This window comes from Manis javanica, chromosome 8 (assembly GCF_040802235.1).
Source record: "Manis javanica isolate MJ-LG chromosome 8, MJ_LKY, whole genome shotgun sequence".
Lineage (NCBI taxonomy): Eukaryota > Metazoa > Chordata > Mammalia > Pholidota > Manidae > Manis > Manis javanica.
The window spans coordinates 13788163-13805489 of record NC_133163.1 but is presented as its reverse complement, the minus strand read 5'-3'; the positions used below and the strand labels follow the sequence as shown (position 1 = coordinate 13805489).

The window sequence follows — 17327 nt, the reverse complement described above, 5'->3', positions numbered from 1 at the left end:
TTAGTATGTCATAGATAAAACACATTGTACTGGAAATCTTTGGCTCTAATTTTGGTTTATGTAAGGAGGACAACCCAAACTTTGACATGTAATTCTTAATTCTGAGCCTATTTTTTTCCACAGCATCTTAAAACAATGTTAATTTAAGTATCTCATATATGATATAAATTTCTTATATACAAGTTCTTCTTGTTTTATAAATACAACACAAAATACTATAAAAATTTTCACCCAGAAGTTAGCTATCTACTACAAAAGAAAAAAACATTAAGAAATAGAGTCCTGTTTCTATAAAGGAAAATGGCATGAATACATTCATGATGTGAGGCTATTAATAACTTCAAGGATGACTGAAAGGGTTAGCAACATTCGGTCCTACGAAAGAAACCATGGCAGCAGTTTCTTCTGTGACAGCCGGATTAAAAGAAAAACAGCCCTCATGCTATTACAGCAAGAACAGCGTATTCAACCATGTATGCAGATGAGGAGCTGGATATGTTGACCGTAACACTTGTTATAGTGACATCTGAAAAAACTGAACCCAGGTTGGATAGCTGTCAAACCCAGTAATTTCCTTTCGAGAGCAGTCTTTGTCACACTGACAGTCCACATCTGTATTCATGCTGTGCTGGATTCGGAATAGGATCTGTGATACCCAAAGAAAACGAAGAAGGCTGCTGTACCACTCACTCTCCAGCACAGATAATCCCGCCAGTGAGTGTGGGGACCAGAAGAAGCCAACTCATGTAACACAGCACCCTCGTTTCTAAGAGGAGGTGGGTGCAGGTCACAGAGGTTAGGTGATTTGTGGACAGACAGGTAGATGGCAGAGCCTGGACTCGAACTCAACTCTCCTGAGACCCAGCCGGGGGGCAACCGCACTATGCTACCTTAATATGGCACCAGTGTGGCATTTGGAGAGTAAAGCAAAAGATACATAATAAAAAAACCTCTTTGCTATGTAACCCATTCACTTACATAAAATTTAGTCATCTAAACACGTACAAAACTGCTGTGCTGGTGCAGAACGTGCTAGTGAATACCCCCTGGAGCCTGCTCTGTTACGCTCACATTCTAATACTGGAAATAGTATATGTATATAAATGCTATGTATAAGTATAAAGAAGAAAGATTTATGACAGATTAGGAATTTAAAGCAGAAAGTGGAGACAATTTCCTTTTGGACGTTAGAAGGTGGCAGGTAGGGTGCAGGGCGGGGCCAGCTTTCCTGAAAATCAGTATCTTAACAGCTGGGCCTTGAAAGAATAGAATCTGCACCTGGATGGGTTTTTTTTTTTTTTAACGTAAGAGAGATTACAAAATCTGGACATCTTAAATATGAACATGATTAACAAATAATATATCCCTCATAATATGAACTAAGCTTAACTGAAGAAACCAAAATAACACAATTTATTTGAAAACCTACCTAATGAATTTAACACTATTCTCGACGTGTTTCCTGGTCTAGTTTCTGAGCTTCCTTTACTGTGTCACCAATTCTAAAGTTTATGCTGACAAAAGGACTATCTTCAAATGCAAGGATGTAGTTTTTGTCCATGAAGCAAAATTGATTAAGAACCCCCTGAAAAACTGGCATTTTTCTAAAATGATTAGAATATAATGATTTCTACAGCTGAATTTTTAAGTACAGTTTTATTCAATATATTCCATATGAAAGAGCCCAGAGAGAAAATCCTGAGGTCAGTTTGAACATTTACACACATTCACACACTCTATTGAGTAATCGTGTGCCAAAGGGTGATCAAAAAAGGAAGCTCCGACAGTAAAATGTTGAAACCAAAAAGACTGAGATAAAAACTAGGGCAATACCATTGCAGAGAAGATACAAAAATTTATGAAATAAAACCAGAAACTCAAGAGGTCTACCTCTTCTGCCATCACACTCACACACCAGGTATAGCTGGTAACACCTATGTATGTGTAGTTACGAAAGGTGGGATATGACTTCAAATCTTTTTATACTTTTCTATACACAGAAGCATGTAGATATTTATAGATTAATAATCATATTAGCACTCACGCAGGCACTCTCTATGGTAACTGTGATCTTGTTGAGGTCACATGTCTACATTTACAAGACAATCATTCTGATACACAAAACAATGACTGGGAGACTTGCTCTTGTTAGAGATTGCCATGAAAATGATGTGCAACAGGAAGGCTGATGGCAGAATGGAGCTATGGGAAGCTAAAGAGCACAGCAAGGAATAACACTTCAAAAGAGATGCGAATGATTGGAAGAAATAAATGCTATCTTAAATCACTTTCTTTGAGGCCTCTTGGCTCTGTAAGACTCTATACCACTCAGCATAACATTAGTTCAGAGTCCATTAGTTCATTTTACCCAAGCTCATGACAATCCTTCCCTCTCTTAACGGCTGTGGGGTGAGGCATAAATGATCTTTTGCCAGCAGAATATCCATCCTTTTAAAATTGCATTCCTAAGCCCCCACTCCTATTGAAACTCTGGTACTGAAAGCATACTCATCACCAAGTCCTGATGCTCTTATTGTCAACCAGTTTTTAATCCCCCAAAAATGGAACGTCAGATGTTCTTTTTTTACCTTCCCCTTGTAATATGAAGAATGGGATTCTGACACCAAAAATCTCAGATATGACTTTAAATGCCTCCAGCCATGACTGGAAAGCATTTTGGTGCCTCAGTATTTCCACATTACATTAGTGCCTGGCAATCTGCCTCTGCACTCAGAACCTTGGCTGGTGGGTCAGGGAGGAGGCACATCCACATTTCATTTCATGGCTGGAGAACAGAAGCAGCCTTAGAGAGCTTTTTGCCAACTGATGGGTGGTCAGAAACTGCATCTCTCAGTGCTTACAATGAAAGGGAGAAAGCTCCTAGGCATGGAGAAGTAAACATTCCCATGCAGAGAAAAATGCCAGCCGGAAATACCACAGCGTGCTAATGGTGGGTAAAGTCAAGAAAGAACATTAAAGCTAGCTCCTTGATGGCAGCTGAGGCTAAATCATGAACCGAACATGTCCCCAAAATAAAGCAGAGAGAGACCATCAGAGATTAATTCATGAAAATCACATGTAAAAAGAGAAAAATAGAAGAAGGTAAAGACACATGTGGTTATAAAACTTGTGATTGCCTTTTAAAGTACCTTTTCCCAGTTTATAAAAATTAACCATAAAGACAACTGTAAATGAGAATTTTACTGTCACTGTGTATTTGGAATAAGTGACAATGGACCAACAATTATTTATTAAGTAACTTCTGCATAAGGCATCATGCTGGGGACAATGGAAGTTACAGATAAGCTCAGAAACTCAAAGAGTTTGTAGTATTTTATGAAGATAATCCTAAACACTGTTTTTTTGTTTATTAAGTGACTGAAAAAAAAATACAACCATAAATATCAAAATTCAGAGAAAAAATCAACACTGTTCAATGAATAAGAAAAAAAAGGCTTTATTGAGCAGGATCTTGAAAGACAGGTCTAATTTGGACAGGTAGGGAGCAGAGAAACACACTGGCAGCAAGGAAAACAGAATGAAGTTTAAATGCATATCACACATTCAAAGGAACAAGTGTTAGGCCAAGGGAAACATGGGAATTTGGGACTAAGGAAAGATGAGTTTGGAAAGGGGACCAGATAGTGGAGAAGCAGGTTAAATAGTTTTAACTTTACCCACTAGAGGCAGTGAAGATTTTTTAGCATTTTTAAGGAACACTATAAATTCTTTAATAAGTTATATTAGTATTAAAGACAACATTTTCATTTTAACCTTTTAGTGCTAGGAAAAGCCTATTATTTCATATTCATCCCACTGTACAAATAGTACTATTCAGCTTTCACACCTCTTGAACTTCTGCCATTTGTAGTAGGTAAGGAGAAAACAAGATCTCCAAGAAAAAAAATCCCCTAAAAACTTCTGACTAATAATGAAACATCATTTTAATACACATATACACAAATCATGATTTTCAGCTCTAAGTGGAAAATAAAGTTTAAAACACTGGAAGGAATCTCAAATTTTGAAATCCAAATATCAAACATATCAAACATTTTATATCTTTAGTGCTAACATAAACTAGTACTGATTTTTGTCTATTTTTTACATAACATATCATTTCTTGGTTTAAGAAAATAACTTGTCCCTCAGAACCCTTCCCTTGGTAGAAAACTTGCTTTCCTTGATTTATACAAAAAATGCTATAATTGGCAGTACCCAAAGCAATCACCCTTTAAAAATAAAACCTCAAAAATCATGGTTTCCACTAGTAAAGCAACCACCTCTTTAAAATAAGAGTTTAATGTAGATATAGAAAGGCTTAGGGAAGATACTATAAAATAACATGATACAGAAAAATAAAAGGAAATGAAATATCAGCAAATACAGCTCAAGAAAGAAATGTAAGAGAAAAATAAAGATATAAAAGCACAAAGGAGAATAGACATTGCTGAAAATATACTAGGAGACATGGTGAGCAAAGGAAACAAATTAAATAGATATTAACAAACAATTTAAAAGGACTTCCAACATAAGTACAATCAGCATTCTCAAAGAAAAAGAAAGTTGACTCAAAAATGTTAATATTCAGTCCATCATATATTTTTATTCAAGGACAATAGTCCAGATAAACATTTCTAAACCTGAGAGAAACAAGGGAATACTGTTCTTATGATCCCCACTGCAGGATAACCTTCAGGTAAGCATAAACTATGGCACAAGGCCAGAAGGTGAGCTTGGAATCCATGTAACTGTAGAACTAACACTTAAACAAAAGAGATCATGATTGCAGAACAGATGTGAATGTTATGAACCCCCAAAACTTTTTTCAAGAAACCACATTGCTTTTATTTATGATATCAACAAAGTAAACATCACCAGAATAGTTAGGCAGTAATTCATAAACCTAACAAAAGCATCTCATTTAGCTCTTTAATGAATAGTAATGAATGATACGGTATTTTGGCATCAAGTTATAAAATGACATGACTCCTTGATGCCCCAGTCTGTCTTTTTGGATTGTTTGTTTTGGTTCTTTGGTGGATTTTATGGTTGTGGTTAGTTGGTTTGGTTTGTAAAATAAAAGCATAATGTGGGCAAGTATTTCTGAAAGACACTACTTTTGACCTTTAGAATTTCCTTGGGAAGAATATAATAATCAATGAATTGAACATTATGAAACTTGAGTTATTCAAACCTCAGATGACTCTTGCCTAATTAGAATTCCCCCTTCTTTAGGGCTCTTCTTACAGTGATCTTTGGATAACAGCTTACTCCTGGGTAACTCTGGACCTGGGTAATGAACTCCATTCACACTGGTCAATTAAGTCAAATGCTACTCAGCCATCTTAAAAAGTGAGTGTCTAACCTTAGGAATATTACATAATTTTGCATCACTAACAGCCTCAACATCTGATTTTCATGAAAATTGTACCACTGAACCTAAGAGATACGTTGAAGTTAGAAATCTCTATTTCTTTGGCCTATTTTAATTTACACTTGGAAGAAATTTTTTTTCTCCATTTTTGGTTTCATAGTTTCATTTAATACTGATTATGCATCATTTATTCTGGCTTAAGGATTGTGGTACTAAAAGTAGTAATACAAAGGAGAGCTTGAACAGGGTCCATTCATTAATTAAAATACCTTGTTTGACTGTATATTGCAAGGTCTCCAAGAGGTTTTGATCATACAATCCTTGGCATATGAATATATTTATTTACAGGTCCTATGCACATGTGCTACTATATTTTGTATATTATAAAACAGAAATTCTAAAGAATTAAATATACAAGTATTTTACTTATTAATGGCAAGACTTTGCTGTCAGTAGAAAAAATTAATATTTAACAAGAACAATTTGATTTAATATATTTTATTATTTCTGAACCTCTCAGTTTAATCCTGTGTGATTGAGCAATTTGTCTTAACACTTGGTTTTAATGGCTACCAGAAATCCATCATAAAGTTACCTAGATCTAAATGGGAAAAGGGCATCATGGCACTAAGTCACTTACATTTTAATTCTATCCTTTCATTTAAAAAAAAGTCTAGGGCTAGGTTTTTTAGAATTATTATTTCGTTGTTATTGCTGACTGATATTCAGCTAGAAAATGTCCATCTCTCCTAATGTTAGTTGCTCTTAAAAGTTTATAAAGCTATTGAATTTTTGTATCTTTAAAAATTGGGTTCTAAACCACTAAAACATTTTTTTTTTTTTACCAGGTTAGGACATTTCATTTTCAACTTACTGAACATGCAGATGTGAAGGGTTTTAATAAGTGACACACATCATTTTTTTAAATTGAAGCACATTTCCAAACATCCATTTTCAAAAATGCTCTCTCTGTAGCAGAGGTTCTGAGAAAGTTATGTTCTCACTCACTGTTATAAAATGGCTTCTACATAGAAGGGTTATACTTAAGTGGAGTTTTCAAAAATCCACCTGGGGTATGATATAGCACCTACTGAAATCATTTAACACATAAAAGTCAACAAATGTGGGTGCTTGTCTTTCTGTAAAAGGAAAATGAAGTGATACTTCATTCTTTTGTTAAAAACAACCACCATGGTGTAGAAATACACTGACATGCAGATGTGAGGTGCCTTACTCATCTCAACACAAGGTGTATACAAAGATGTTACTACATTTTAAAGGTATTGCTGTTCAAGAATCATCTTCAGTAATACTGTCCTATGACACTTTACCTCTGGCTTTAACGCCTTTATTCTCTCCTTCAACAGCTTGCTCAAGACTTGCTTGTAAATGATGCAGTAAAAGAATTTCATATATGTCACTGTTAATGACAGTCAGGGCAAATCCTTATTTCAAATACCCTGCTTGATAATTTCTATTGAGCAGGGGTGGCTTCTGGTCAGATCTCTTGAATTTATTTTTATCCCAAATGGAAACACCTGCCAGATGTCCCCCAGCATCCATTCTCTCCTTCTTCCTCAGTATCAGAAACATAAAGGGCATATGACTGCCCAAAGGAAAGACTCCATTTCCAAATCCCTCCCTACCTCCTTACAACTATGCATGGCCTTGACACTAAGTTTTGGTCACTGGGATGTAGGCAGAAATACTGGAGAGCCTTACAGGGAGGGGCATATCTTCTGCTCCCTTTTCTCCTACCTAGCTGGAATTTGGATGTGATGGCTGAAATCCAAGCAACCATCTTGGAGCAAGAGGGAGAAGCTAGGTGTTGAGGCAGCCAGGTCAAGAAGGAAGGAATCTAGATCCTTCATGACTGTGTTGCTATCAAACTGGCCCCAGACCACCTGCATTTATGTGAGGGAGAAGTGCACTATCTTTTCATATAAGCTTTGTTATTTTAGGTTTTCTGGCTCTTGCTGCTGTACTGAACCCTGCTTTATACACCTGGTAACAGGACTGATGAAGAACTGGGGCTAAGAGTCAGAGAAGAGTGCTCTGCATCTTCTCACATCAGCACGTGCTCGCGCCATTCACATTACCTTCTACCTGTTGTTTCCTAACAGAAACTTCTTTTAAGTCACTTGCCCATTTTGTCAGGATTACTTTATAAAAATGACATAACCTTTAAATCTACTTTACTAGGTGTATGTGAAGCAACATGTATCAATAATTTCAAAAATCATTTGAAAGCAAATAAATAGAAAGCCACCATTAAGCAACACCAACTCTTCTCTCTGAACAACTCAAGAACCACGTGTAACCTCTCAGGAAATACAGCCCACTGCAGAACACCAGCATCCACGTTCAACGTTACTAAAGCTTTTGCTTTTTTGGTCAATCCATAAGTATATGAAGAAGTTCTACTTTCTTCCTGCTCCTCTCTCACCCCCACCAACGAATGTTTATACACCTTTCTGGTGTGCAAGCACTCCACCATCAAGGGTATGGATGGACTACTAGCTAGCTATAAATTTCTCTCCCACACCACAATATGCTGAGATGAAAATGTTCATTAGCAAAAAATCTGCAGACTAAGTGTTCTGCATAAGACTGAAAACTTGAAAGGCAAATGAGTGTACCTAAAGGTTTTGGTGCCTTACCTGAATACCTCAAGGATAGTCCTTTCAGGTAACTTGGGAGCCACCTGCCTAAACGCTTTTTGGAAATCTTCCAAAGTTAAATATCCATGATCTATTTGAAAACAAAATATAAAACATTCACTTACTTCTATAAACCCTGTGAACTGTTATTTCAGCCGTAACATTTGTGTGAAAACTTTGGAGAAAAGCAGTAATTTATAGCTGATTTTACATAAAGGTAATCTGTGATTGTTTCATTGGAAAAATCTAAGAATCTAGTAACCCTGTCCTTCAGTAGTCACAGATTATCTCCAAGGTCACTTCCAGTCCTTTCATTTGTTGATTCTCTTAGTCCCAGAGAAAGGACTACAGAGACACACACTGAGATCACAGCATTAGGCTTCAAGTCTTTGTGCACTGCCAAAACAATTCCTTCATCAAAATGTACTTTTTTTGGGGGGCTTGGTTTTAGAATTATATTAATATTTAGAGAGAGCTGATAACAGCAGCCAGTACTGAACCTGAACTCCCTGAGTCTTTTTATCCCTGTGTGATCTGTGGGGCATAGGGACTGCAGCTACTCCTCCCAGCAACACCCAGTCTGGGAAATCAGTTCCTCCAGTCATGTGTCAGTCTAAGTAGTAGTCAAAGGAAAAGGCCACATGGTCTCCCTTCTGTAGGTGGCTCATGACCTTTTGCTGTTCCCATTACAATGTAAACAAATCATAAGTACAATCATGTAATTGTAAATACTATTTCATCCATGGTAAATGTCAAAAATTTAATATTGTGATAGAGAAAAAATTCTCACACCAATAGATAATGGCTAATGAACAAAGGAAAATCATATTCCAAGTATACTGATTGTTTTATTCACTGAGTATATGCTCCCATTCACAGTTCCCTAATAGCAATAGTTCATATCAAAACACTCTGAAGTTACTTACAGTGCCTGTCAAAAGCTGTAAAGATGTGTCTTATTTCATTCCAGTATAGTTGAGCTTCCTTCTTTTTCCTTATAATATGTAAAAACTCCTCAAGTAACAGACCTAAAAGTTGAAAAATACAATTTGCCAAAAATGAGTGCCTTCTTTTTTAAGGAAAAAAATAAAAAATAAAGGAAAGTGACACGTATCATAAACAAATTTTATCTTAATTTTGGTAAACAGTATTTATTCCTAAAATTAAGGCTGAAAGGACATTTCGCTAATTGTGAAATAGACTGGATACTGGAAATCGATAACAAAAATGATAGACACTTTCAGAATTCACTAAGCTTTTCCAGGGGATAAAGAAATGGTGACCTCAAAAACATGTAACACTCTTCCCTCTAACAGATTTAACAGACAAGCCCAAAACCACTTATTAAGCAGGGTCTCATAATTTTTCTTTCCTTTGATTCCTTTTTTCTTAGCCAGATGTCATTATGGCAGGTTTTTTCCAACTGGGAGATTGGGGCGAAGAACTACCTTCTCAAAAGTCAGTACCAATTGCTCACTGGAGATAAAGGTGAACAGAATATTCCATAAACAATGGAGCTGGCACCGTCCCCAGCCTTGGGCACACCCCACGACTGTTCTGCAGCCTTGGGCTCAGCTTCCTGTGATTCTCATAATAAAAGAGCCCAGCATGATCATATGAGATTGGATACTGTGCTTACAATGTCTATTAAAATGAATTTTAATGTGATCTTTGTAGTAGGTTTAAAGAGCGGAGCCAAGAATTTAAACACTTTTAGTGAACTGAACCTTAAATATATAAAAAGAGCAATTCATTTCTGTAATTCAGGATTTCCATTACATATGTATCACTAAAACAGCCCCAAGTCATACAATAACCACATGCGAATTTTGAAGAAACTGTACCCTTTTCCTTTTGGTGAGGAATATTGAGCTGTACACCCTCCCTAAAATAGTTCCAATGTTTTCAAAAAAATGTAAAGAATAGTTTTCTTAAGGGAACCCTTTGCACTGTTGATGGGAGTATAAAATGGTAGAGCCACTATGGAAAACACAGAGCAGTTCCTCAAAAATTAAGAACAGAATTACCATAGGATCAGGTAATTCTATGTCTGGGTATTTATCAAAAAGAAAACAAGAACACTAATTCAAAAAGACACATGCACCCTCATATTTGTTGCAGCATTTTTTACAATGGCCAAGATACAGAATGGAAACCACCTAAGTGTCCATCAATGGATGGATGAAGAAGATGTGTACACACACACACACACACACACACACACACACACACACACACACACACACTGTGGAATACTACTCTGCCACAAAAAAGAATGAAATCCTGCCATTTGCAGCAACATGGATGGACTTGAGGGTATTATGCTAAGTAAGTCAGAAAAGGACAAACACCATATGATTTCATTTATATGTGGAGTCTAAAAAATAACACAAACAAAACTCATACACAGAGAACAGACTGGTAGTTGCAGCAGGTAGGGAGCCAAAATGGGTAAAGAGTATCAAGAGGTATAAACTTCTAGTTATGAAAAAAATAAGTCATGGGAATGTAATATACAGCATAAGGAATATAGTCAAGGCTACTGTATTGCATAACTTAAAGTTGCTAAGAGAGATTTTAAAAATTATCCTATGCAAAACAATTATAATTTGTAGGGTGATGGATGATAATGAGATGTATTGTGACCATTCCACAATGCATATTATACACCTGAAATTACTGTTACATGTCAATTATACTTTAATAACAGTTTCCTTAATTTTCTGCATTTTTCTTATTTAGAAACTAAAAAGTCTGTCTATATTTATGTATTTAAATGATTCTTTTTTTATAACTCTTCAGGACTCACTGTGTGCTGGGCACTGTGTTAAGCTCTAGAAAAAGAGTGGATGCCTAGGGAGTTACTAGCTTGTGGGGTGGGAGACAGTAATTACACAGGTGCAATTGCAAACATACACATCATCACAACCTGTGGCATGTGCAATGAAGGGCTAACAGCAGGTGGTGTAAGAGTCCTAGGGTCCTCCTGCAAAGTAGGTTGGTAAAGGAGAGATCTCCTACAGGAGGTAATATTTAGCTAAGACCTAAATGATGAAAAGACACCAACTGGCTAAAGGATGGGAATAAAAGCATTCCAGGCAGTGGAAACAGCATGTGTGAAAGCCATAGGATGGAAAGTGGGAGAAATGAGAAAAAAGCCATTCTGGCTGGAACAAGGTGAGTGAGAGTGATACCAGATGGGATGGTGAGGTGGGCAGGGGCCAGAAAGCAGAAGCCCTTGGGTGTTGTAGGAAATAATTTGGTTGTTATTTAAATTGCAATAAGAAGTCAAGAAAAGGTTTGAGTTGGGAAATGACATGATCACATTAGGATTCTAAAGATCTTTCTGGCTATTGACTTGAAAACAGACTGGAGAGAAAGCAAAATGTGAAAAGGGAGACCTGCAGAAGCACACTGGCAAGGGTTGCGGTTGCTAGGGTGCTGGATAGGATGGAAGGTTTCCAGACGTATTTTGGGATAGATGAAGGGTTAATGTGGTGGGTGAGAAAGGAGGAGATGTCAAGAATAACCCCTAGGTTCTGGCTTGAGGAGTCACTTAAAGAGATGAGAAAGGCTAGGGGAAGAGCAGGACTTGAGGGTGAGATGGGAAGCTGAAATCTGGATGTATTAGCTGTTCAATGCTTTGGAGACAACCAAGAGCAAAAGTCAAAACAGCAGCTGGACATACTCTAGGCAACAGGGCATATCTCTGAGCACCTACCAGAGTGCTTGGCACGTGCTCAGTAAACATGTATGGTGTGGGATTAGCATACATAGTGCTTCCCCCATGGCAGTTAAGGCTGTGTAGTGATACAGCTCCATTACTATCTAATCACCCTTGTGACCAGAGGACATATTTAAAATTGCTCTCCAAGGTTCAAACTGAAGTCTAGTCATGCCATGATCCCACAGGATCAAATCCATAACTTGGTTTCATGAATACCAAAAGCTAATCAATTAAATAATACATAGATTAGTTGAAATCTTGAATACTGTATCACTGATCCTGGCATATCCTACAAGGCCCTTCAGAATCTTGCCCTTTCCAGCCTCCCTCGCAGACTTCCTGATGCCTTCCCAAGACAGTAGGTCCCCACACTCAGCGCCTGTCAGACCCGCTTCCTCCTTTTGCCCCTGGTGAATTTTTACATCTCATTCCAGATGCAGCTAGGGAGTTACCTCTGAGGCTCCCCTGATTTTTCCCAGCTGAGTCCCTTTCCTGAGACCCAACGGCCCTCTCACAGAATCTAATGGTCCTATGGTAATTATCTGGCCATGTCTGCCTGAGACACGCTGTAGGAAAGCACTGTATATTGTTCAAAGTTTTATCCCCAATGTTTAGCATGATACCTCGCAGGTTGTAAGGATTTGTTACATATTTTGAATAAGCAAATAAAATAGGAAGATGTTCTTTCTTGTGTCCAGCAAAAAGCATTAAAATGTGCTTTGAATGATCTTGTAGTTCTGTAAACTAACGCCAAAAAGTAGGGTACTTTTTTAGTCACACAGCCAGAAAAATAAATCATCATTTTGGAAACCCTGTATAATAAACAAAATTAATTCAGAAGGAAAGGAAATATATGAATATTTGCTCTTATCATTGTATCTGATTTAGGGAAATGATAAGAAAAAAGCACAATTCCATGGTTTAATGTGCGATTCAAAAAAAAAGGTACAGGTAGTAATATCTTTTAATTGCATATTGGGAAAACTCATTGGTATTTGGGGCTCTAAAGTAGTCAGGTCTTTATTTCATAGCCTTGTGGGATAAAAAGCAAATGTTCTTTGGTTTTTCCTAGGAGAAAGTGTGGATTTCAACTGTATGTTTATTACCACATAAAAACAGAAACAATCTTACTAACACAAAAAACTCTACATAAGTAATCAAGTTCTTTCACACTATTTCCCCACAGAATCATATACCTTATTTTTTAAGGCCGATACTCTATAAGGGTCAGCAAGTAGTATTAAACCATGTAACACAGCCCCATCACCCCCCAAACCCCTGCCTTTGTCTCAATCTCTCCCTGGCAACACATATCCAAATGCAAGCCCATTTTCTGAAAAGGATAGAGAAGTTTTCATGCAGCTTGGCTCTTCCATCGTAATAGTACAATCGCTTTCCGAAGCCAAATGCATACTGGATTGTTGTTCCTAAAGCTCTAAAATGCAAACACGTTATTTAAGTTTTATACATCTTCCTGCTCTTTAAATGGTCTAGAAATAGGGTTTTTACTACGAGCTCCACCTGCTGTCACAATATTCAAACCTAAAATTACCACTTCACAAAGACCTGCAATAATTCTACTGCTATCAGATTTCATTCCCAGTGAGACATGCATTACCAGTGTCCACTCCTGGGGCGAAAGAACATGTTCAGAACATTCTAACTTCAAATATAACGTTGGGTCTTCTATGTATGCTGTTCCACTAATAATGGTTACCTAAACACACTTTACTATAGTTGTATGTGAGGATCACAACATCAGCAACTGCCTGGACTCATGTGCTTATGTGGATTTGTTATTAATCTGTCTACAGAAGAATGTTCAGAAATCAACTGGGTATTTGGATTCTATCAGTCAGTCGATATAGCACATATAAAATACAAACAAAATGCACAGGGAAAGGAAACACATGCATATTTATATGTATTTGCAGCCTTTTTTTTTGTTTCCAGGAAAGTTTGATGTGCAGAAACTTAGGCAGAGCATTCGCTTTACAAAAAGGTAGCCTCCCCACAATTCCCTGCCCAGGAGTGCCCCTAGAAGTACCCCTGCAGAACCGAGGATTGAGGATCATGTCTTAGAGACCACTGGGCCCGATCATCTTTGCAAATCCTTCCAGACTGCATGTCTGTGCATTTTCCACACCATTGGAAACATTTCCTTCTGTTTTATAAACAACTCCTTTCCATGTTCTACAATGCATATACATATTTTTCCAAATTACTTAATACATGTGTATAGATACATCACATAGAAAGACAGGCTAGGAATGTTACTATGATTTTGCTTTTTTTTAAGCAGTTTCCTACGAGGGTAATCGTCTTTCACCACAGGGTTAGATATATTCAAAAAGCCCAATAAGACAATACAATTTTTTTCCTTGAAAGTTTCATTATGTATTTTTTGTGTGTGGGTGTATATTACAAAACCACTGACCCTAAACTTCAGGGTCAGTGCACACAGAGAAATCCTCTTGAATATGAAGTAGTCTAGTTTCTGGCTATCACATTGAGCTTAAATTAGAAACTGCAATAAAACTGGGGAGAGTGAAGAAAACAATAAAAATGCCAAGTTATTGAGACTGTAAGTTTGGTCCTAGATTTAGTAGAAAAGGGAGGGTTCACATTCATTGTGCCATATATTAATTTTTCCAAGGGCTGAAAATGCCTAGGTTTAAAAGGATTAAGTGGCCTTTTAAAAACTGTAATGCCAGCCTTCCCTAGTTTCAGAAATAAAATTCAGATTATGACTTCTGGAGGCCTTGAGAAAAAAAAAGGATAAAATGTGTTCACATAAAAATATCGTAAGGGCAGGAGGTAAAACTGACATCAACAATGGTGAGTTGTCACAGGAAGATGGATAAGTAAATTCAGAGGACTAATATTTTCTTTCAGCTTCCTGCATAAGAGTAGGGGAATAAAGAGAAAAGAATCTACCTTAATGGAAGAAATCAAGTTTTACTATGTCATTGGGAAGAAAATGAAAAGCAATAGTAAAAACAGGTTATAGAACAGAGAAATCGGAACCAGTAAAACCTTATTTCTATCAAACCTGGACAGGAATCGTTACCTTTTTATTATGTACATCTCCTACCCATAAACCTTCAAACATTCCTCAGTGTTCACAGTACAAAGTCCTGACACCTTATTCCGGAATTTAAAGCTCCATTATTCGTTCTAGGCAAACTGGTCCTTAATCCCCGTTCTCAACTCTCCACTTCCTTTGGGGCAGCTTCCTCTGCTCTGGAATGTAACTCACTTATAGGTATGCTGGTGGAGGAGGTAAAAATATTCCAAGGATGGTGGATTTGTTATTAGCAGTATGACAGCTGGTGGCTTTGGAAATGCAAATCTGTGGGCGTGGGAGAGGGGGTACAGTAAAGTGACTAGGATCTGGGACAAGAGATTTCAGCCACTGAGGGTGGGCAACAGAGGAAGAGGGTCTGTGAGAAACTCCTCAGGGGTGGCTGGCAGAAAGAGCCCTTACAGAGGGGAAAGCCCTTCCCATTGCTAGCTGTGGAGACTGGGGGTAAAGCCCCTTCTCTGTACAGTGAACAAACACCTCAGCAAAGTCCACATGACCTCCACCTTCTATGGGCAGGGAGTGTGCAGGATAAGGGTGAATTTATCTTAAGTCCTGCATCTCCACTGGCACAGGCAGAACACAGAGCAGCAGGAGCGGGAGGCCACGCACGCAGGGGGTGCCTGCCTTCACTCCCTCATTTACTCTGTTCTCTTCTTTGCTGCTCCACCTTTTAAAATGCCACCCATTCTTCCACATCTGGCTCTGGCCCACACCTCACGCAGGAAGGGAGTGTCACCCTCCTCTAAACTTACAGAGATTTTCTTGTCTGTAGTAATCATGCAACATCTGGCCGTAGAAGAAGTGACAATACTTTTCACTATCAACACATCATATTTCCCTTAAATGTCTTTAGGTCAATGTCTGTCTTCTGAAGCTTTTCTATCTCTACAATGAAACTTATTCAGCATCCTCTACAGCATAATAAATTAAGGGGTGAATATCTGTGGGTAATACTATAAAATGGCCCTATGATTATGATTTCAAGATAAGGTGAGGGTAACATGTATGGATTTCCTGATGATAAAAATAACTAAGAGGTCAATTGAAATCTGAAGTCAAACAAAACCTGGCTGTATCTGCTCTACTGAGGCTTATTTTCTAGGGTACGGGCTCCAAACAAGACACACAATAAAAAAAGGTTTTCACAATAGAACTTAAAAGACTAGAAAAATGGACATTTAAATGTAAACTTAGGAAAAGAATACATTTAATAGTCAACTATTTGGCTCAAAACAACTCAGACAAGATAGTGATAAATAAAGACACACAAGCCAAATGGCCATTAACTTCACAATGCACAGATTATTTTTCAGTCGAACTGACACTGGACAGCACAACTGAGTCATACAGGCCATAATCACTGCTATGACAAATCAATCTCTTTGATTTTTCCATCATTTAAAGTTGAAGGTTAAAAGTAAATTCCTGGAAAGCTTTTTCAAGTATGAAAGTAAAATATGTTTATTGTTTTTAAAGGGCAATGCTGTAAGACAACAGAAAGGGGGAAAAAATAAAGCTTGATCTACTCACAAGCAAAGACAAAATTCTGATGTACTTTGTTCTTTTTTTTTTCCCCCTTAGGCATATTTTATATGGATCTAGGATAAAAACACACATTCAGTGGAGGTAATGTTCATGCAGGTATTATTCACAGCAAAAAGTGATATATTAAGCAAAAGTCCCATAAATCTAAGCTGCTTATATTCATATAAAAGTGTTCTATAACTTATCCCACAAATGAATCTGAGATCATGCAGAGCCTTTGCCCTTCATGGAATTACCAACATGTGTGGCATTAAGCCACTGGCCTACTCTGAGGAACATTTAAGGAACAGCCTTACAAAATTCACTGAAGTATTTATTAAAAAGTTTGTGAAAAAAAAAAAAAGTTTGTGGATATCAATGCCTCTCTCCCATGAGATATTGTGGAAGAAATATCCCACATCTGGAAAACTATGTCTCTCTAGAACAGGAGTTTCCATTGCATGGATGCTGATGACTGTGCTTGCTTGTGATTCCCTATTTGTTCTGGGTACGTGAACCAAATTTGACAACAACCTCTAACTACTTCGCAGAAACTTATGATTTGCCTTGAGTGTACTGACCCACTCTTGACTTCTACTCATTGATTAATTAAATTCCTAGGGGAATGAATGTGGCCTCAACTCCAACACAGTCACTAATAGGACCCATGGCAGTACTGAAATCAGGGGAGGGGTTCATCAAACAGGTGAGAGGGCAAGCTTGGAGACCAGATCACCATGGTACTTACTGGCTAGCTGTGCCACCCTGGGCAAATTACTTAACCTCTCTAATCTTCAGGATATTTTTAAAACTTACAAAATGGAGACAACCCTGATATCATGGAGTTGTATTAAATTTAACAATCCATGCATAATGCTCATCACGGGGTCTGCACATGGTAAGCATTCAGGAAGTTGTAGCTGTAGTTATTATTATAATAATGCTGTAACACAT

At 37.5% G+C, this 17327-nt stretch overlaps 1 protein-coding gene across 7 annotated transcripts in view; it reads right to left on the bottom strand.

Annotated features, from left to right (window-relative positions):
• Positions 1-17327, bottom strand: part of EFCAB11 (EF-hand calcium binding domain 11) — a 126453-nt gene that overhangs the window by 101036 nt on the left and 8090 nt on the right. For all 7 annotated transcript variants that reach the window (XM_073241992.1, XM_073241991.1, XM_073241990.1 and 4 more), the window contains exons 4-5: positions 8964-9065; positions 8038-8128 (exon numbers count right to left, since the gene is read on the bottom strand). In XM_073241992.1, coding sequence (XP_073098093.1) covers positions 8038-8128; positions 8964-9065 — 193 coding nt within the window. The remainder of the gene's footprint in view (positions 1-8037; positions 8129-8963; positions 9066-17327) is intronic.